Raw genomic sequence first — 22013 nt, 5'->3', positions numbered from 1 at the left:
AACTTATAATAATAATAATAATATATTAATCATATATTAATTATAATATAATAACACTAATAATATTATACTAATATTATAATATAATAATAATTGTTATTATTATTGTCATTATTGTTATTTTATATTATTATATTATATATAATATTAATATATTAATAATAATAATAATAATCATTGTTATGATTATGATTATTATATTATTATACATTATTATATATATATTACATTATATATTATGTAATAATATTTATTATTATCATTATTATTATTATCACAGGGGTGCTGGAGCCTATCCCAGCTGTCACCCGAAGGCAGCTGGGATAGGCTCCAGCACCCCTTGTGAGGATAAGCGGTTGAAAATGAATGAATGAATATGATGTAATAATAATCCTTATTATCATTATTATTATTATTACCTCACGAGTGTCGCAGGGGTGCTGGAGCCTATCCCAGCTGTCGCCCGAAGACAGCTGGGATAGGCTCCAGCACCCCCCGCGACCCTCGTGAGGAAAAAGCGGTACAAAATGAATGAATGAATGAATATTATATTATATATTATGTAATAATATTTATTATTATCATTATTATTATTATTATCACAGGGGTGCTGGAGCCTATCCCAGCTGTCACCCGAAGGCAGCTGGGATAGGCTCCAGCACCCCTTGTGAGGATAAGCGGTCAAAAATGAATGAATGAATATTATGTAATAATAATCATTATTATCATTATTATTATTATTACCTCACGAGTGTCGCAGGGGTGCTGGAGCCTATCCCAGCTGTCGCCCGAAGACAGCTGGGATAGGCTCCAGCACCCCCGCAACCCTTTATTTGGCCTATAAATATTTTTTTTATCGTGCAATAAATATTTTACAATAAAAAAAAATATTTCTGAAAATGAATCATATTTTTAATGAACACTGATGGTCCACCTGCAGTACCACCACAGCCCACCAGGGGGCAGCGACCCACACTTTTGAGAATCACTGGTCTGCTGAATGTCTTATATTTGTATTTTATGCTTGTAAAGGCTTCATTTCGGCAAAACATATTTGCTTAATATGCGTATTGTTTGACTAGCAGTTTCGGCCGTATGTGAAAATGTGTCTGAATGTGGAATCACAGATCAACATCATGGTAATAATGTGTGTGTGTGTGTGTGTGTGTGTGCAGGTCATACAGTTCCTCTGTGGATGGAGGCAGATGTTCGGGGAACTTGGTGAGTCTCAGGTTGGAGCAGTCGACCACATTGGCCTCGCAGCGACACTTGTTGGGACACACCGGCTTGCTGTTACACTCCGAGCTTAGACGGCGGTCCCCGGCACCTGGTAGGATGCACACACACACACACACACACACACACACATATACATATCTCTCAGCTTACATTATACATTACACGTGTGGTTAAATGGAGGACAAGTGGTATAGAAAAATAATGTGGTTAAACATAATGAAGAGGACCGAAAATGATGCGGTTTTCAGCCTGCAGTCCCACCAACGGCCACCAGGGGGCAAACTCTACCTTTTGACTGTTCAACTGTCTCAGTGATGCTCACCTGGGATGTGGTACTGCTCCTTGGCTAAAAGAGGAAATGAAAGAAAGGACAATTAGTTTGGAAAAGTATAAATAAATAAACACACACACACACATACACCGACCTGAGCATCGGAACTTGCTGCTTTTAATCTGTGCGATGCGTTTGTTGGCGAGGCGGCGAGGGCTCGCACAACGGGCCCCGCTGGTCTCGATGGGGTTGGAGCGCAGGAAGTCCGAGAGCCACTTGACATTACAGTCGCACACAAACGGGTTCTGGGCCAGGTGGCTGAACGCAAAGTTGGTCAGACGTTGATGTTCATTAAAAACAAACAAAAAAAACCAAATGACAGGACAGGAGGATGAGGCCTCACAGTGTCTGGATGCTGTTCAGAGAGTGAAAGGTTCCTTTAGCCAAACTTTGGATTTTGTTGTCGTACAGCGACAGCAGCGCCAAGTTCTCCAGGTCTTTGAACACCGACGCCCTGATACAATGGATCTTGTTGGCGTTCAACAACCTGCACCGACACAAACAACCTGTTTTTGCAACCTCGTTTTGCACTCACAATTAAATAGGCTAAAACATATTTTCTATTGTTGCAGTCTAAACAATACTTCCTTAAAGAGACTGTTCAACGTCCACCATTGAAATATTACTAATATCCTAACTAATGATCTATGAAGCCTGAATGGCACTTCACAAAGGAGTACACTTACAGCAACTCCAGAGAGGCGAGGCCATCGAACACACCGGTGGGAAGCTCCGTTATCTTATTGCCATACAACACCCTGAACACAACATGACAGGAAAATGAGTTGTAAAACACTAATCATTTTTAAAGTGAGGCGCTCCTGTAATTGAATGACTGACACGTAGATTGACCAATGGCGTGTGGTTAAACACTGATCATTTTTAGAGTGAGGTGCTACTGTAATTGAATGACTGACACGCGCATTGACCAATGACGTGTCATCGACAGTCCCTACGTTCAGCATGCATACCGGAAGAAGGGATTTTAAAAAGTTTAAAGTTCAATGTGAGAATGATGAATAAGAGGGAAACTCACAGCGAGTTGAGAGCTCTGAGGCCGTGAAAAGCATCGGGAGCCATTTCAGATATTTGGTTGTTACTCAGGTCTCTGGGAACACACACACACACACACACAGCAAAATGACAAAATGGCCAAGATGGCGGCCATGTAAAAACAACATAAGTCGGTACAGAAAATGCTTCCAAGAAGACGAGCCTTCATGTATGTAAGCTGATTTTTCTAATCTTCAATATATTTTTTTCCACACGGGGGCGCAGTCACTCACATTCGACGGAGCTTCTTGTAGGAAGCGAAGGCTCCTGGAGGAACAGATTTGATGCCGTTCTGCTCCAGACGGCTAAAGACAAATATAAAAGATGTCTTAGAAACTTCATATAATTAGTTAGGCCTAGCAGACTCTTAAGAAAGCCCGCCATCCTTTCAATGGCTGACTTTGACCGATCAAATAACTCCATGGTCTTTTTCCTGTGTCAGTAAGCCGTCAAGGCGGGATCGACAATATGATTGGCTGAACTGTCCGAGCCAATTTAAACCGCCGAGATTTTTGAGCCCGCCCACTTTGTCCTGATTGACGGCTAGAGTGGGACAGATAAAAATAATTTAAGATATAAGAAACAAAAGGTTGCAAAATAAAAAAAAAGATAATTATAATATTATATTATATATTATATTATTATAAGATATTATAATAAAATAATATAAATAAAATTTAAAAATGCAATAAATAAAAACGTCATGAAATAAAGCCTCTTAGCTAATGTTAAGAGGTCATGAAATAAACAAAGTAATAAAGTCAATAAATGATAGCTAAAAAACATAAATGAACATAAAAGGCCAACAATAATAATAAATAAATAATAAATAAATAATAATAAATTCATTAAATTAAATGTATTTCAATAAGTAAATGGAGTAAAAAAAGGAAATAAATAAGAAATTAAATCAGTAAAAAAAATCAGTAAAAAATGTAAAAAAAAAGTTATACATTTCTAAAGTTATGAAGTAAATACATTAGTACCGTAATCTTCATTCATCCGACATGATTGCATCTATCACCTAAAGTGAGTTCGGCCTTAAAGTGAACATTTGTCCTTCGACTCACATCTCCGTCATGGCCTCTGGGAGATGGGCGGGGATTGCGGTGAGGCCCCGCCCCCTGCAGTCCACGATGTTGTTGCTGCACGAGCACATGGGCGGACAAGAGCCGGACGCCAGGCTGCACGGCTGCACGAAGGCGCTGCCGGAATGGCCTTTCAGAATAAAAGAAAGATGTTCACACACTATACGTACGTACGTCGTCTCGCACAAACTTTGGTGGTACCTGAGCAGGCCAGGTCCCCCTTACGCAGCTCGGCGAGGTTGAGCCCCCTGAGGGCTGGGGGAGAGCTGCATTGAGTGTAGAGCCCCAACGCTGGACGCTGACGCAGCCATGGCGACAACCAAGCCAAGTGACAGTCACAGCGAAGGGAATTGGAATGGAGGCGACTCGGGAATGAGGCAGAAGACACAAACTAAACCATGTGGACTTCCTCGTGTTGCATTTAGTGTATCAAGTTATGTAGAAAAGTGGAGTACTCACAAAGTGCGAAGTTTGGGCATGTGGTTGAAACTGGAGACCGGGATGCTGGTGATGTTGTTGTTGTTCAGCGTCCTGGAGGACCGGGAGGAAAGACGTCGGTGACGCCGACGTGGACATGACACTTGAAGGCAACACGAGCGCGTACTCACAGTACTTCCAGAGAGCGCAGGGCTCGGAACGCTCCCTCCTCGATGCAACTGATGTGGTTCTTGTCCAGCTGACTGTCAGTCAACACAACATCTCATATTATACATTGCATATTGATACTGCATGTGTACATTTTTGTACATGTATACATTCATCATTAAGGGGTACGCTGTACATGTTTATACTCACTGGCCACTGGACACAATACAATGAATTGTTATTTTGTTATTTTGTGTAATGCTCACAGGTTTTTGAGGTCTGCGGCTCCTCTGAAGGCCCTCCTGGGAATCGCCTGGATGGAGTTCTCACTCAGGTCGCTAAGAAAATTAAAAAAAAAAAAACAACAATTATAATTTATAATTGTTTTTGAAATGGATAAAAATGTGTTTTGAGCGGTAGTGTATACTCTTATGAACGCATTTTTTTTTAAGACGCTAAGCTCGTAAGTGGAACTTACTGGAATTATGTTCCTCATCACCGAAATCCGACCAAAACTCATGATCAAGTGTGGGGGTAAGTCACCTCTGATGTACTACAGCGCTGATGGGAATGTCATACAACTTCAAGTCCAGTACTCAGACGTTAATAATTATCTGTTATTAATTTCTGCATGTAAAAGTAGAGTTAGGGTTGCACGTTGGTTGAGTGGTTAGCGCGCAGACCTCACAGCTAGGAGACCCGAGTTCAATTCCACTCGCGGCCATCTCTGTGTGGAGTTTGCATGTTCTCCCCGTGCATGCCCTAGCCTATTATTTTTCTTCTATAAATATTTTTCACGTGCAGACCTCACAGCAAAGTGACCCGAGTTCAATCCCACCCTCGAGTTTGCATGTTCTCCCCATGCATGCGTGGGTTTCCTCCCACATTCCAAAAACATGCTAGGTTAATTGGCGACTCCAAATTGTCCATAGGTATGAATGTGAGTGTGAATGGTTGTTTGTCTATATGTGCCCTGTGATTGGCGGGTGTACCCCGTCTCTCACCAGAAGACATGGGATAGGCTCCAGCACCCCCCATGACCCTCGTGAGCGCAAGTGGTAGAAAATGAATGAATGAATATACGTAAATATAGGGGTGTTATTTCATGTCTAGAGGGCTCTAATCCTGTTTGAAGGTGGTAAACAGCGACCTTCGTGAGGATAAGCGGTAGAAAATGAATCCACGAGTGGTTAGCACGCAGGCCACACAGCAAGGAGGCCCGAGTTCGATTCCACCCTCGGGCATCTCTGTGTGGAATTTGCATGTTCTCCCCGTGCATGCGTGGGTTTTCTCCGGGTACTCCGGTTTCCTCCCACATTCCAAAAAAAACATGCTAGGTTAATTAGCGACTCCAAATTGTCCATAGGTATGAATGTGAGTGTGAATGGTTGTTTGTCTATATGTGCCCTGTGATTGGCTGGCCATCAGTCCAGGGTGAAGACCCTCGTGAGGATAAGCGGTAGAAAATGAATGAAGAAAACTAGAGTTGTTCTCTATATATTGTATTTTTTGGGTGTTATTTTCATTTTTTTGGACCTTTTGGAAGGAATTCATATCGCTGTATTCCATCTGAGATACAGCCTTTGAGTTCATCCCAGCACAGGGCGGTCTGGTTTCGTTTTTGAAGGTGCCAAATGCTGGATGTCCTTTTGATAATCTTGTGATCACAGCAGAGAAAACAGTCATAAAACGTTTGGATCAGGGCCAGAGCGGTTCAGGTCTCAGTCAAGCGGGCGTTAGCCTGGAGGATGATGGCGCGTGTCTGATGCCGCTGTGAAGGCAATGACTGTGGTTTCTAACAATATTATTCATTTAGGGTTAGGTTTAGGGAATCATTAAAAGCTAATATTTTCCCTCACATTTTACCAGCGTGCATAAAACTGCAGGACAAAACTAAATGTGCAATATGGAGGTAAATATTTTACATATTTTTTTATTCATTCATTTTTTAACGCTTTTTCCTCACAAGGGGGATTCCTATCCCAGCTGTCGGGGTACACCCTGGACTGGTGGCCAGCCAATCACAGGGCACATATAGACAAACAACCATTCACACTCACATTCATACCTATGGACAATTTGGAGTCGCTAATTAACCTAGCATGTTTTTGGAATGTGGGAGGAAACCGGAGTACCCGGAGAAAACCCACGCATGCACGGGGAGAACATGCAAACTCCACACAGAGAGGGTGGAATTGAACTCGGGTCTCCTAGCTGTGAGGCCTGCGTGCTAACCACTCGTGGTATTGCTAACACAATATTTATTTATTCATTCATTTTCTACCGCTTATCCTCACGAAGGTCGCTGTATACCACCTTCAAACATGATTAGAGCCTTCCAGACATGAAATAACACCCCTATATTTATATTAATTCATTCATTTTCTACCGCTTGCGCTCACGAGGGTCATGGGGGGGTGCTGGAGCCTATCCCATGTCTTCGGGTGAGAGGCGGGGTACACCCTGGACTGGTGGCCAGCCAATCACAGGGCACATATAGACAAACAACCATTCACACTCACTCCACACAGAGATGGCCAAGGGTGGAATTGAACCCTGGTCCCCTAGCTGTGAGGTCTGCGCGTATTAAAAGAAAAGTCTAGAAATTAATGTCATATAAACAACATTCCTGTCTTGCTAACTTTTACGACCTCCAACCGGGGCTAGCACTCACGCTAACAACTTAGTTGCGATCCAAACCGCCATGTTTGCTAACGTTCTTTCATGTTTCTACAATACACTCCAGTAGGCTCTGTCATGCCTTAAGACAATGTTATTCTTCCAGGGGAAGAACGATGTCGGTCTTACACCAAGCGTGAACATGGCGTCATTCGTTCATATTTACGTTCTTATACATTATGTTGTTATACATTATGATATACTTTCATGATTGGCCAGTACACACTAGGCATGGTCACGCTTGTAACAATAGCAGTAAAGTCGCACATAAGTTATACTGTTGGACGGACTACACACACACACACACACACACACACACACACATATACGTATATTAAAGATGCTTTCCTCTCAGGTCGTCACGATTCCTGTTGCCAGGATACAAGATGTTTACCGCAAGGAAACACTTCATGGTCACAGCTGGATGTGTGTGTGTGTGTGTGTGTGTGTGAGAGCAGCTAATATTTGCTCTCATTCTTTCTCTCTCTCTCATCAGTGTCCATGTCATCCCGTCTGTGTCTCCCGTCCTCCTCATCCCCAAACTCTCACACGGTGGGAAAGGTAAACTTTCCCACTCGCTTTCCGCCGCTCCTGCACTCCTCACCTCCCTCCCTCAGCTGAGAAGTTTGGATCTCATCTGCAAGATGGATCTCTCTCTCTCACACACACACACACACACACACACTCACCGAGACTTCTACAGTTCATACCTGCATCATGTACACGTTCTACTTTGCATCATCTACTTCTCCGACATCCATTAAGCAGCCTGACTGCAAAAGCAACACATGACCTGCTACCAACTGGCCATGAGGATACGAGAGTGAGAGTGCAAAATGAGTGAAGATGAACAAAATGATGAGAATCAAGGATGGGAGGAGAATGAAGACGAGCAAAAGGGAATATGATGAAGAAGTCGGTACATGAGAAAGCACGAGGAAGAGGACGACGATGAGGAGAGTTCAGGGCGTTAGAGATGAGACTGAAGAGGATGAGGAAAAGGAAGAGAGACTGAATATGATCTCGACGGGGAAGAAGATGAGAACCCTGATGAGGCTGAGGATGAGGTAGATGGGAATGAAGTGGATGAGTAGGATGATGATGATGATGATAAAGATGAGGATGAAGTGAATGAGGGAGATGAGAAACAACATGAGAATAGTGAGGAAGATTTATGATGATGAGGAACCTTAAGATGAAGATGACAAAAAAGGTGGATGAGGAAGATGAGCATGCAGATGAGAATAGCAACAATGTTGATGATAATGATGTGAAAGATGAGAATGAGGTGGATGAGGATGGTGAAAATGAACATAGGAATGTTTTGGATGAAGTGAATGAGGGAGTACCAGGATGAGAAGAGTGAGGAAGCTGAAGATAAGAAAGAAGATGATGACATTGAAGAAGAAGAGGAGGGTGAGGATGAAGATGATGAGGTGGATGAAGAAGATGAGTATGTCAATGAGGATGAGAAAATAAGGAGACTGAAGATTATGAAAATGAGGAGAGTGAGGAAGATGAGAATGAAGTTGATGAGCAAGATGACGGTGATGAGAAAGATGAGGACCAGGCGAATGAAATGAAGGAAATATGAATGAATATGAGAATAGTGAGGAAGGTTATGATGATGAGGAAGCTGAATGAAGACGACGAGTGAAGAATATGAGAGGAGGAGGATAAGGGAGATGCTGATGATGATATGAAAGATGAGAATGAGGTGGACGAGGACCATGATAATAAACATTAGGATGAGGTGAATGAGTGTGTACCAAAATGAGAATAGTGAGATGATGATGAATATGATGATGAGGAAGCTGAAGATAAGGAGGAGGATGCTGAAGATGATGATGAGGTGGACGAGGACCATGATAATAAACGTGAAAATGGTTAGGATGAAGTGAATGAGGGTGAGACCAAGATGAGAATAGTGAGGAAAAAGCATTATGATGATGAGGAAGCTGAAGATGAGACTAAAGATGAGGAGGAGGATGATGAGGTGGATATGTAAGATGAGGATGAGAAAGATAAGAATGAACATGAGAATAGAGAAGATGGTAACAATGATGATGATGTGGAAGATTGTTGACAATGAGGAAGCTGTAGATGAGAAAGATGAGAATAAAACGTCCATCATAATGGGGTCATAATGAGGATGAGGATGAAAATGAGAATAGTGAAAAAGATGTTCATGACAACAGCGATGAGGCTGAGAATGACAATGAAGACAGTGAGGATCAAGATGAAGAAGAAGATGAGGATATTGAGAATGAAGATGTGGAAGGGATGTGTCCCATAATGCATCAGCGGTCATGTGACTGGCATGAGATCATCCATCATGACCTTGGACACAGCCCATCAGCCATCACCACAAAGTCTTTCATCCTTCTCGGTCTCAGCGGGCGGCGAAGAGTGGAATGCTGGGAACACCCTGCTGCCGTCTGAGGACCGGTCCGTGAAAACACATGAGGACATTCCAGTTCGCAGACAGACAGGAGTTAAGCTAACAATGAAAACATGAAGACGTGAGGGTATGACCGCTAGCAGACAGACACTTAAGCTAACAATGGCTAAGAGCGGACGCCACATGACGACTTGAGGGGCTACCAGTCTGGTGGACTCACTGGCAAGTTCTCCATGGCAGCCAGTCGTTCCCTGAGTGGAGTGCGGACTCAACCTTTTTTCTTCTTTTCTCATTAAGCAGATATCTCAATTTAGCCCATAATTCACAATCCATATGTGAAACACTAACATATATAGAATACAAGTTAATATAAGCTAGCTAACAATGCTGTCAGTTAAGTTTTTGCACCAAATATGAAAAATATTTCATTCATTCATTTTCTGCCGCTTATCCTCACAAGGGTCGCGGGGGTGCTGGAGCCTATCCCAGCTGTCTTCTTCGGGTGAGAGGCGGGGTACACCTTGGACTGGTGGCCAGCCAATCACAGGGCACATATAGACAAACAACCATTCACACTCACATTCATACCTATGGACAATTTGGAGTCGCTAATTAACCTAGCATGTTTTTTTTGGAATGTGAGAGGAAACCGGAGTACCCGGAGAAAACCTACGCATGCACGGGGAGAACATGCAAACTCCACACAGAGATGGGAATTGAACCGGGATCTCCTTGCTGTGAGGTCTGTGCGCTAACCACTCCAACGCCGTGCAGTCCCGCCTTCATAGCATTAATTCATTTTCTACCGCTTATCCTCACGAGGGTCGCTGGGGTGCTGGAGCCTATCGCAGTGGGAGTCACAATGCCATCTCACAAAAAAAAACACTAAACTCATCACACAGCAACTTAACACTCAACATATGTATGCTGGAGCCTATCCCAGCTGTCTTCTTTGGGGCGAGAAGCGGGGTACACACTGGACTGGTGGCCAGCCAATCACAGGGCACATATAGACAAACAACCATTCACACTCACATTCATACCTACGGACAATTTGGAGTCGCCAATTAACTTAGCATGTTTTTGGAATGTGGGAGGAAACCGGAGTACCTGGAGAAAACCCACGCATGCACGGGGAGAACATGCAAACTCCACATAGATAGATGGCCGAGGGTGGAATTGAACCCCGCGCTAACCACTCGACCGCCTTGCAGCCGCACCTTCAACCTCTATTCCTCTATTCCATGCTTTCATCCATCCTCTTATGTTATGATCCCATAACAATGTGTTCAATAAGTGTGCAAAGCAACTTAGGCATTAAACCTGAACACTTTACACCTCGGAACGTAACCCCCTTTGAAAAGCGGAGCTCTACTGTCGATGGTCTTTACAACTGACCCACTTTCTGGTCCCCAAACGGCAGAAAGACTCTCTTTGGAATGTTAGTAGTGGCCAACTGGTCTCAGCGGGGTGACACCATGTTGTTACCATGGAAACAAATATGTGCTGTCTGCTTCTTCATTTGATGTTTTTGTTTGTAATCACAATCCATAACAAATCCATAGCCAGATTGACCTGTGTTTACCACACATGGTAAATCATATACAGTATCATATACAGTAAATGCTTCATTATTGTAAATTGCATTAAAGCACTGAGGGACATGGATGAGTGTGTGTGTCCTGTTATTGTGCTGTGTGGGATTTTGGCAATTTCACACTCTGACTCCCATCAGGGAATAGCAAGATGGACTTGGCATGTTCGATCAATCAGCACACACACACACACACACACACACACACACACACACACACTGCAGAGCTATTAGCACTTCCTTGCTGAGGGCTTCCATAAAGCCTGATGACCCCAGAAAAATCCAAACAAAAAGTAGATTGCTTCTCGTGTTTGACTCTGTCCTAGCCTATTATTTTTCTTCTATAAATATTTTTCACATGCAGACCTCACAGCTAGGAGACCCGAGTTCAATCCCATCTCTGTGTGGAGTTTGCATGTTCTCCCCGTGCATGCGTGGGTTTTCTCCGGGTACTCCGGTTTCCTCCCACATTCCAAAAAAAACATGCTAGGTTAATTAGCGACTCCAAATTGTCCATAAGTATGAATGTGAGTGTGAATGGTTGTTTGTCTATATGTGCCCTGTGATTGGCTGGCCACCAGTCCAGGGTGTACCCCGCCTCTCGCCCCCGCGACCCTCGTGAGGATAAACGGTAGAAAATGAATGAATGAATAATAATAATATGAATAATAATAATAATAATAATACAGTCGAGTGGTTAGCGCGCAGACCTCACAGCTAGGAGCCCCGAGTTCAATTCCTGTGAGATCCGTGTTTGGCCAGCATTAAAATTTGTCATGAAAAATTCCAAGACATAATATATAATAACGGCTGCACGGCGGTCAAGTGGAGCTAGGAGACCCTTACTGTTCTTGTAACATTTCAATATTTTCTTGTAATTGCAACCTTTTTTCTCATATTTCCGCATTCATATCGTAAAATTCTAAAAAAAAGGAAAAAAATAATATGATAATTTGAATGCTGAAACAAATATTATCCAATTAATCGACAACATTTTGGTATTCCAATAATTGGAAACATTTTTACTTCCTTAAGTCATCCATGAAAGCAGACCTGTTATCTTGAAGTATGAATGTGAGTGTGAATGGTTGTTTGTCTATATGTGCCCTGTGATTGGCCGGCAACCAGTCCAGAGTGTACCCCCGCCTCTCACCCGAAGACAGCTGGGATAAGCTCCAGCACCCTTGTGAGGAAAAGCGGTAGAAAATAAATGAATGAATGAATGAATGTTGAAGGTGCGTTCAAGGACCGTCAAACATACTATTTACGCTTCAGGAAAAAAAAAACCTTACTACCCTTTACATTTGGTGTGCAGGGTGTGAATGTGCGGGGGTCCACCGCTTACCCCACACCAGCTCTGATTCCACCTGTTCTACTGCATGGACCATCTCACATTAGCATTCATTAGCGGTAGCTACCTAACCTTGAAGACATTTTATGAGCCGGGGCTAAAAGGCTCGGACACTAATTAATGGGAATTGGGGATGTGATGTCATCATCAAGGCTCAGTATTAAAACGGTTCAGCAGGAAGGAAGTAAAGAGAGGAACGTTCTGACTAGGATGGCTGCAGAATTCCATTGGAGACTTAAGGATGTAGAATATAAGAAAAGGAGCAGCATTCCAATCAAGAAAAAGTAGGACATGTGAGCGTGAGTGGGGTTCATGAGGAGGATGTAGGATACAGAAAAGGAAGTAGGATTGATGTCAAGGACGCATGGAATAAATAAAGGATGCAGGATGCAGGAATGAGCAGCAACAAGAAAAATGGTTCCAGGGAATATTTGCGTACTCACAGTCGGGACAAGGCTTCGTTCTTCTGAAACAGAAGTTCTGGGATTTGTGTGAGACGATTCTTGTTGAGGCGGCTGGACGCACACAAACACACACAAACACACACATACACATACACACCATGTCAGGCATTGCACTCATTTATGAATAAATCATCTCTGTTTTGTGGTTGAATGATTATTATTACTGTTATTAACTTAAAAATATGCATATACAAGCAACTTGTGAGGAAGATGAGAATGAAGTGGATGAGCAAGATGACCATGATGAGAAAGATGAGGACCAGGCGAATGAGGCAGGATGAGGAAAAGGAAGAGAGACTGAATATGAGCTAGACGAGGAAGAAGATGAGAACCCTGATGAGGCTGAGGATGAGGTAGATGAGAAAGAAGTGGATGAGTAGGATGATGATGATGATAAGAAAGATGAGGATGAAGTGAATGAGGGAGATGAGAAAGAACGTGAGAATAGTGAGGAAAAGATGACAAAAAAGGTGGATGAGGAAGATGAGAATAGCAACAATGTTGATGATAATGATGTAAAAGATGAGAATGAGGTGGATGAGGATGATGAAAATGAGCATAAGAATGTTTACAATAGTGAGGAACATGATTATGATGATGAGGAAGCTGAAGATAAGAAAGATGACGACAGTGAAGAAGAAGAGGAGGGTGACGATGAAGATGATAAGGTGAATGAAGAAGATGAGTATGTAAATGAGGATGAGAAAATAAGGAGACTGAAGACTGAAAATTAAGAGAGTGAGGAAGATGAGAATGAAGTGGATGAGCAAGAAGACGATGATGAGAAAGATGAGGACCAGGCGAATGAGGGAAATATGAATGAACATGAGAATAGTGAGGAAGATTATGATGATGAGGAAGCTGAATGAAGACGACGACAGTGAAGAATATGAGAGGAGGAGAATGAGGAAGATGCTGATGATGATACGAAAGATGAGAATGAGGATGAGGATGAGGTGAATGAGGGTGTACCAAGATGAGAATAGTGAGGAAAATGCATTATGATGATGAGGAAGCTAAAGATGAGAATGAAGATGAGGATGAGGTGGATATGGAAGATGAGGATGAGAAAGATAAGAATGAACATGAGAATAGAGAAGATGGTAACGATGATGATGATGATGTGGAAGATTATGTTGACAATGAGGAAGCTGTCGATGAGAAAGATGAGAATAAAAAGTACATCATAATGAGGTCTTCATGAGGATGAAAATGAGAATAATGAAAAAGATGTTCATGACAACAACGAGGAGGCTGAGAATGACAATGACGACGGGGAGGAGCATGATGATGAAGAAGATGAGGAGATTGAGAATGAAGATGGGAAAGATGAGAATGAAGTGGATGAGCAAGAAGACGATGATGAGAAAGATGACGACCATGCGAATGAGGGAAATATGAATAGTGAGGAAGATTATGATGATGAGGAAGCTGAATGAAGACGACGAGAGTGAAGAATATGAGAGGAGATGAGATGAGGAAGATGAGAAACTGCTAACATGTAAGTCTATGTCATCTTATTTATGTCTAATATGTCTTATTTCCTGTGATTATATCTGCTATATTGACTAATACCAATGTAAAGGTGACTATAGGGGTGTTATTTCATGTCTAAAGAGCTCTAACAATGTTTAAAACCACATTTAGAAGATGGAACCAATTAACCGTGATAAACGAGGGATGGCTGTATGTCCCGTATGACACAAAGCTAAGATTTTAGATAGGTATGTACATATGTAGGTATGTGTGGAGGTAAAGTGGGCTGAAAGTACTTCAAGTGTACTCACAGTCGCTCCAGATCCTTCAGCTCATCCAGAGCTCCTCGCTCCACCTCCCTTATCTGATTCTCCATCAGGTGACTACAACACAACAACAACAACACAATCAGTACCTCCCAGTGTGATTATCGTGGCCACTGTTTGACACTGGAACAGACCGTTCTACTGAACAAAATACTAATTTACGTGTTCCCAGGTGAAAAAAGGCCAGAGTTCAGCCCCTCCCTGAGTGAAAATATGACTGACACCGACACCTTTGGGTGTCTCATATGTCACGGGTGGGGGTCGGGGGGGGCGAGCCGACATTCCTAGCGGAAGATGAGGCTACCAGAGATACGTGGGAAAGACGGAATTCCTGCAGAAGAAATGAAAGTGACTCAGGTAGACTCACAGCACTCTCAGGTGTTTCAGTCCGGACAGGTCCAACTTGGTGATGATGGTCAGGTTGTTCCCGTTCAGATCCCTACACACAAACAAGGATGGTTACCATAGGAACGTGACCAACAGCAAACAATCATCTTGTGTCAGCATTTTTCTCAATAAAAGACTCTTCAGTGGGTACACCATCTAATTACATACAATAATATGCCATTACTGCCAGTGGCAGGATTTAATAACACATAAGCTGATGTAAGACGAGCCCCCTGAGTGTGTATGTGGCGTGTGTAATGTGTGTGTGTGTCTGTCGTGTTATGTTCCATGAGTGTGACCTTGTCCCGTCCTGACGACAAGAGAGAAGTGAAAACGTAGAGCCGCTTTTGGAACATTTACATGTAATAATGCAAATTAGGCTGCAATCTGTTAATGGTTTTATTTCATTTGAACATGCATCAGATTACAATTGAATGCATCACAAAATCAGTTCACAGTTCCACATGTCCAAAAGGAGTAGGAAGAAGCAAAGCTTATTAAATCCTACCCTTCCATCTGGCACTTTTACAATCAGTAACTGTTACATTTGTTCACTTCCTGCCTTCTTAAATTAAATTAAATTAAATTAAATTAAATTAAATTAAATTAAATTAAATTAAATTAAATTAAATTAAATTAAATTAAATATTTAATTTAACAAAACAAAACAAATCATTTAATTTAATTTAAGGTTAACAAAACAAAACATTTAATTTTGTTTAATTTAATTTAACAAAACAAAGCAAAACTTAATTTAATTTAAGTTAATTTAATTCATATTTTTCGTACCGAAGTACGAGGTGCTCAAATTATGCAGATATTATGACCTTATGAAATTAAGTTTAATGAAATTAAACTTATATCAAGAGTTATCTCTGTGTGGAGTTGCATGTTTTGAACTCACGTTTTAACTTATAGTGTTACATGTTTGGATATTTATTGGGCATGCATTTCGAGTGTTAAGTCGCCGGGTGATGATTTTAGTGTTCTTTGTAAAATGATAATTAACTGGTAAAAGAGTTGTTTTGAAAATATTTATTTCTTTCATTCATGTAGCACATTTGCCAGCACCATTAAAAAAATAATAATTTAAAATAATAATAAAAAATAATAATGAAAAATTTCCATCCATCCTTTTTCTATACCGCTTGTCCACCTCAAGTGCAAGCTGGAGCCTATCCCAGTGTATTATTGTTTAATTTAACATTTAATTCCCATGTAAGAAGCTAATTAAGATGTCGACCAGCAGGAGGAGACACCTTGGTGGTGGTTGTTACAGATGGAGGGGTGGCTTCCATGAGGGCCACCCACCCCCCTCCCCCTTCCCGGGCGTGTGTCAAATTGCTTTGACGGTTAGAGCGCGGCAGCCTGAGGCGGGAGGAACGTGTATACGTCCAAGGAGGACACGCTGAGTAGAGGCCGTCTGTACAGCACGATGGGGGTCACAGGTCAGCTGACAGACAGACCACCACCTCCCAGACCCCCACGGTGGAAACGGTGCCAAACAATAGCTCATTAAAGCAGAACGCGTCTCTCTCTCTCTCTCTCAAATTGTGGAATCACTAAATGTACAAACAAAACTCCACACCAGCAGGTGGCGCTACTTTATGTTCTATTTGCTAATGTTCCATGTTGTTATTTTCATATTCATTCCTTCATATCATCCTCATCCTAATTCCCCACACTCCTTTTCCTCCTCATCTTCGTTCTCTCACCTCTTCATCTTCTGGCCCAGGGGGTCAGCAACCCGTGGCTCTAGAGCCACATGTGGCTCATCAGCCTGTTTGTTGTGGTTCCATTTGCAATGCTTGAATATTATTTAACACGCGAATGGGGAAAATGCACGTCTTTTGAAATGAGTTTTAAAAAATTCCAACTTTGTGTGAGACCATGAATGCATCCTGAGTTCTGACTGGTGATTGGATGAGGAGGAGGATGAGCAGACAGGATGCTATTCAGTTTTCTCTCACAGGTAAACATGAAGGAAAATATTTACCGTATTTTCCGTACTATAAGTCGCACTTTTTTTCATAGGTTGGCTGTTCCTGCGACTTATACTCCAGAGCGACTTATAAATAAAAAAAAACTGTTTGTTACATAAACTGGACATTTTTTTTGTTTATGTTTATTTTTTGTGTAGTTGTACCATTATGTTAGCATATCTTACACCGTTTCAGGATGTTCTTTTATCTTTTATTGTTAGAATTTGCCTTCCAAGAGGACGTAATGTCTATTTTAGTCATGAAATAAATTACCCACAAAAAATACGAGTTATGTACGTTTTTTTTCTACCTAATTATGCATTTTTAGCCTTGTGCAACTTATACTCCGGAAAATACGGTAATACTTTCCCAGAGCTATTTAACAATTCTAAAAATAAATTTGATATCATTCCATGGGAACTTAAAAATCAGGTAAGTTTGCAGTAGTTTACATATGCATACATTTATGTAAGTTTATCTCCAATACTAGCAAGAGTACTCCAACTCGTCTTTTCTTATCTGAACTACTTTGATACCCCCAAATTCCCTCCAATGTTTTGCGGCTCCGGGCTATTTTTCTTTAGTAGGCAACTATCCATAGTAAAGGTTGCCGACCCCTGGTCTAACCCCTCCACCCTCATTCTGTCACAACTTCACTATCATGCTCTTGTAGCTTCATGCTAGCAGTACACGACATCAACGGCATTGCTACGTTGCCATGACGATGTAGCGCTAGTTAAGTCGCACGGTCGCGGTCACCTTGATGAATCACCCTCTCACGACCGGCTGTCGCCCCAGGAATGACACTGACACACACACACACACACACGGATCGCTTTACATGCTAATTAGCCCTGAACAAATATGCGATCCATTTGCTGTGGACATGGCGAGCCGACAGGGAGGTCACAGGTGAAAGGGTGAGTGGGTAGTTTTAGTGTCTTCAGCGTTGACATGACGACACCAACACCAAATCGCTTATCATATTGACGATGTTGAGTCACACAAGCTTAAAGATGACTATAGGGGTGTTATTTCATGTCTATATACAACCTTCTAAATCAGAGCTCTGCATACATGAAATAGCACCCCTATAGTCACATAAACGCTCGTTAAGATATTCATTCATTCATTTATTCATTTTCTGACGCTTATCCTCACAAGGGTCGCGGGAGTTGCTGGAGCCTATCCCTGATGTCTTCGGGCGAGAGGCGGGGTACACCCTGGACTGGTGGCCAGCCAATCACAGTGCACATATAGACAAACAACCATTTTTTCGGGCGAGCCAGCCAATCACAGTGCACATATAGACAAACAACCATTTTTCGGGCGAGCCAGCCAATCACAGGACACGGGGAGAACATGCAAACTCCACACAAAGATGGCCGAGCAGGGTATCAAACCCGGGTCTCCTAGCTTGTGTGGTAATTTCATTCATTCATTTTCTACCGCTTATCCTCACAAGGGTTGCCGGGGGTGCTGGAGCTTATCCCAGCTGTCTTCAGGCGAGAGAGAGGCGGGGTACACCCTGGACTGGTGGCCAGCCAATCACAGGGCACATATAGACAAACAACCATTCACACTCACATTCATACCTATGGACAATTTGGAGTCGCTAATTAACCTAGCATGTTTTTGGAATGTGGGAGGAAACCGGAATACCCGGAGAAAACCCACGCATGCACGGGGAGAACATGCAAACTCCACACCGAGGGTGGGATTGATCTCGGGTCTCCTAGCTATGAGGTCTGCGCGCTAACCACTCAACCGCCGTGCAGCCAGATGATAAAAAAAAAAATCTTGCTTCAAAGGCCAACAATCCAGCCCGTTCTTGGTCCACTCCTGGAATTGAACAATCCCAGAACGGTCCATTTCACTTTCACTTTCACTCTGGAGTGGCAATAAAGCCACGCCATTCTCCACTTTGTCAATTCCCTTTACCGCCTTGCTAATGGGCCAGCGGGCAAATGTCTCTGTGGCCTTCCAGCATTTTCCGCGCCATTTCTCTCCGACCGGCGACCCGAGCCGATGTTCCCGATGGCAATACCGGACGGCGTCGTCCCCGCTGCAGTGACCCGCAGAGGAGGAGAAAAGGGATAATATCTCTGCTGGCACCCTGACAAGCATCAATTATTCACACGCAGCCACTCTAGAACCTGCAACACACACCAGCATGCCCCCACTATAAATACAGCACATACACTTAAGACGTGTTTCCTTATTTATACCCCCTCGCTATGATGTCATCGTTTCTAGTGTGGAGAGCTCATGCGGGAACGCCGCCCCTCACAAAGCACATCGCAAGCAGGAAGACCAACGTGGACGACTTGGAGGACAGCGTTTGTGGTTTTAGATCAGGGGCATCGAAAGCGGTCTTTATCATTATCAGCCTACAGGCTTCACTTATCAAGGTTTTTCAAAAGTAGATTAATTTGAAAAATTGTTTTGTTTTGTGAAATATGAAAAAGCATCCATATTGAAGCAAATGATAAAGTCCTAAAGTTCCTAAAGTAAGCATTGTTCAGCATGTATTCATTCATTCATTCATTCATTTTCTACAGCTTATCCTCACCAGGGTCGCGGGGGTGCTGGAGCCTATCCCAGCTGTCTTCAGGCGAGAGGCGGGGTACACCCTGGACTGGTGGCCAGCCAATCACAGGGTACATGTAGACAAACAACCATTTTTCGGGCGAGCCAGCCAATCACAGGGCACATATAGACAAACAACCATTTTTCGGGCGAGCCAGCCAATCACAGCCAATCACAGGGCACATATAGACAAACAACCATTTTTCGGGCGAGCCAGCCAATCACAGGGCACATATAAACAAACAACCATTTTTCGGGCGAGCCAGCCAATCACAGCCAATCACAGGGCACATATAGACAAACATCCATTTTTCGGGCGAGCCAGCCAATCACCGGGTACATATAGACAAACAACCATTTTTCAGGCGAGCCAGACAATCACAGGGCACATATAGACAAACAACCATTTTCTGGGCGAGCCAGCCAATTATAGGGCACATAGTATAGACAAACAACCATTCTTCGGGCGAGCCAGCCAATCACGGCACATATAGACAAACAACCATTTTTCAGGCGAGCCAACCAATCACAGTTACATTTGTTCACTTCCTGCTTTCCACAATACAGCATCCAATGACATAATGGGTACCATAGTAAGTGTCAATATAGTGATATATATAGCACATCATGTTTTGGATGGCTTCTTCTTCATATGAATAAATCCTCCAATGTCTTGGTATGTGGTGATTAAGTGATTAGAATGTGAGCTATAGTGGTTTAAGTACATGGAGCATATTTTAAGGTGAAAGCTACCCTGGACAGCGACACACTGAGTGGGAATTGATGTTCCTCATAACATGACCTGCCGCTAGCAAGCAATGCCAAGGTCCTTTTGTATACTACAAAAGTAGTACTGTGATATTGCAGGTATTTTGTTTTCCAAATTGATATCACTATTTTGTTAAATAATGGTTATTTCAAGAATCCTTTTTAAGGACTTTTTACTGATGTTAGTTACTTTGTTCCACAAAAATACTGTTATACTCTGCATTTTTGCACAGAATGTGAACATTTGAGCAGGATCTTGATACATCATTTAATTTATTAGTTTTTTATGTATTTTTTGTTGTAAATTTAAAGCTGGATGTTAAAGTTTTATTTATCCAAATGCTACACTTTACGTTTTTACAGAGGGAAGTTTGTGATACAGCATAACATACTGTTCTAATGGAATAAAAATGTGTTTAGTAAGTGCATATTGCTGGTGGAATTCAGTTTTTCCAGGAAATAATCTTTAACTACAAGAAAAATTATGACTTTTTCCCATAATATTTTGACTGTCCGAAATTTAAATTTCCAAAAATTGCAATTTCATTTTGTTTAGTTTGTTTCTCATAATATGACAATATTTAAAAGTTCAACTATGCTACTAAAATTGAATTATTTTTGTTATTTTATTTTTATTTTACTTTTTTCTTTTATTCTCCTAAAATTGCAACTTTTTTCTTATTAGAGCACATATTTTTTGTTTTCAAAATAAAGTGTTTTTTTTCCATTTCTGCTGTTTGTTTTTTAATTTTCCAACAATTTCAGCTTTGTTCTTGGAAATTTTCTTCCGGTAATTATTGTTTTTTTTCACAATAACATTTTTGTTTGGTTTTTTTCGTAAATTTAAAGCTGAATGTTAAAGTTTTATTTATCCAAATGCTACACTTTAGGTTTTTACAGAGGAAAGTTTGTGATACAGCATAACATACTGTTCTAATGGAATAAAAATGTATTTAGTAAGTGCATATTGCTGGTGGAATTCAGTTTTTCCAGGAAATAATCTTTAACTAGAAAAACAAAAATATCGCCTTGTTAACAGTATTGTGATATATCGTATCGTGATATATCGTATTGTATCGCCAGATTCTTGCCAATACACACACACACACACATACAGTGTTACTCACAGCCTCTCTGTTCCTCTTGGGATGTTCTTGGGCACAGCATGGATCCCGAGGCCGTGGCAGTCCACCGTGTTCCCCAGACAGCTGCATGGCGCCGGGCATGCCTCCACACACCCCCGGCCCGCCAACAGCACCAGCAGGAGGTGCATCAGTGTCCACAGGGGCACTCGACCCGGGACCAGCAGCAGCAGCAGCACCGGTCGGCATCTTCTTGACCTCTCCATGCTCCCCCGGGGGTGATGCAGGAGTTTGCCTCCTTCAGAAGTGGATGCACAGTAACACTGGAAGAAGGAGGAGGGGGGGGGGTCAGCTCGGGGATCTGCTCGGGCCCAGGGTGGGGTGAGACCTTCAGAACCAGAACTAAAAAGACCTTGTCTGCTTCAGCTCTCTCTGCCCCCTATTTTCCTCTCTGCTCGCTTCTCATTGAGTCATTGTGCACACAGCAGCCAACCACTAGGGGGAAGCAAGGCGGGGGGAGGGGGTGAGGGGGACTCCCTGTCTCTCTCTCTCTGCATCACACACACACACACACAGAAGAGAGAGAGCGCAATCATCCATTAAAAGCCTTTACAAATA

At 42.3% G+C, this 22013-nt stretch overlaps 1 protein-coding gene across 3 annotated transcripts in view; it reads right to left on the bottom strand.

The window, feature by feature from the left end:
* The window catches only part of LOC131136065 (slit homolog 1 protein-like), a 37815-nt gene extending 15963 nt beyond the window's left edge, over positions 1-21852 (bottom strand). For all 3 annotated transcript variants that reach the window (XM_078793597.1, XM_078793598.1, XM_078793599.1), the window contains exons 1-16: positions 21441-21852; positions 14955-15026; positions 14573-14644; positions 12765-12836; positions 4563-4634; positions 4320-4391; positions 4171-4242; positions 3913-4076; positions 3694-3841; positions 2857-2928; positions 2607-2678; positions 2257-2328; positions 1914-2057; positions 1665-1828; positions 1562-1585; positions 1183-1327 (exon numbers count right to left, since the gene is read on the bottom strand). In XM_078793597.1, the coding sequence (XP_078649723.1) occupies positions 1183-1327; positions 1562-1585; positions 1665-1828; positions 1914-2057; positions 2257-2328; positions 2607-2678; positions 2857-2928; positions 3694-3841; positions 3913-4076; positions 4171-4242; positions 4320-4391; positions 4563-4634; positions 12765-12836; positions 14573-14644; positions 14955-15026; positions 21441-21661 (1658 nt within the window). In that variant the 5' untranslated portion in view covers positions 21662-21852. The remainder of the gene's footprint in view (positions 1-1182; positions 1328-1561; positions 1586-1664; positions 1829-1913; positions 2058-2256; positions 2329-2606; positions 2679-2856; positions 2929-3693; positions 3842-3912; positions 4077-4170; positions 4243-4319; positions 4392-4562; positions 4635-12764; positions 12837-14572; positions 14645-14954; positions 15027-21440) is intronic.
* Between the last annotated feature and the right edge of the window lie 161 nt (positions 21853-22013).

The sequence above is a fragment of the Doryrhamphus excisus genome, linkage group LG9 (genome assembly GCF_037039965.1).
Source record: "Doryrhamphus excisus strain RoL-2023G ecotype Guam linkage group LG9, RoL_Dexc_Guam_v1.1, whole genome shotgun sequence".
Classification (NCBI taxonomy): Eukaryota; Metazoa; Chordata; class Actinopteri; order Syngnathiformes; family Syngnathidae; genus Doryrhamphus; species Doryrhamphus excisus.
The sequence above is the reverse complement of the archived record's forward strand: the minus strand, read 5'-3'. Positions and strand labels throughout refer to the sequence as shown.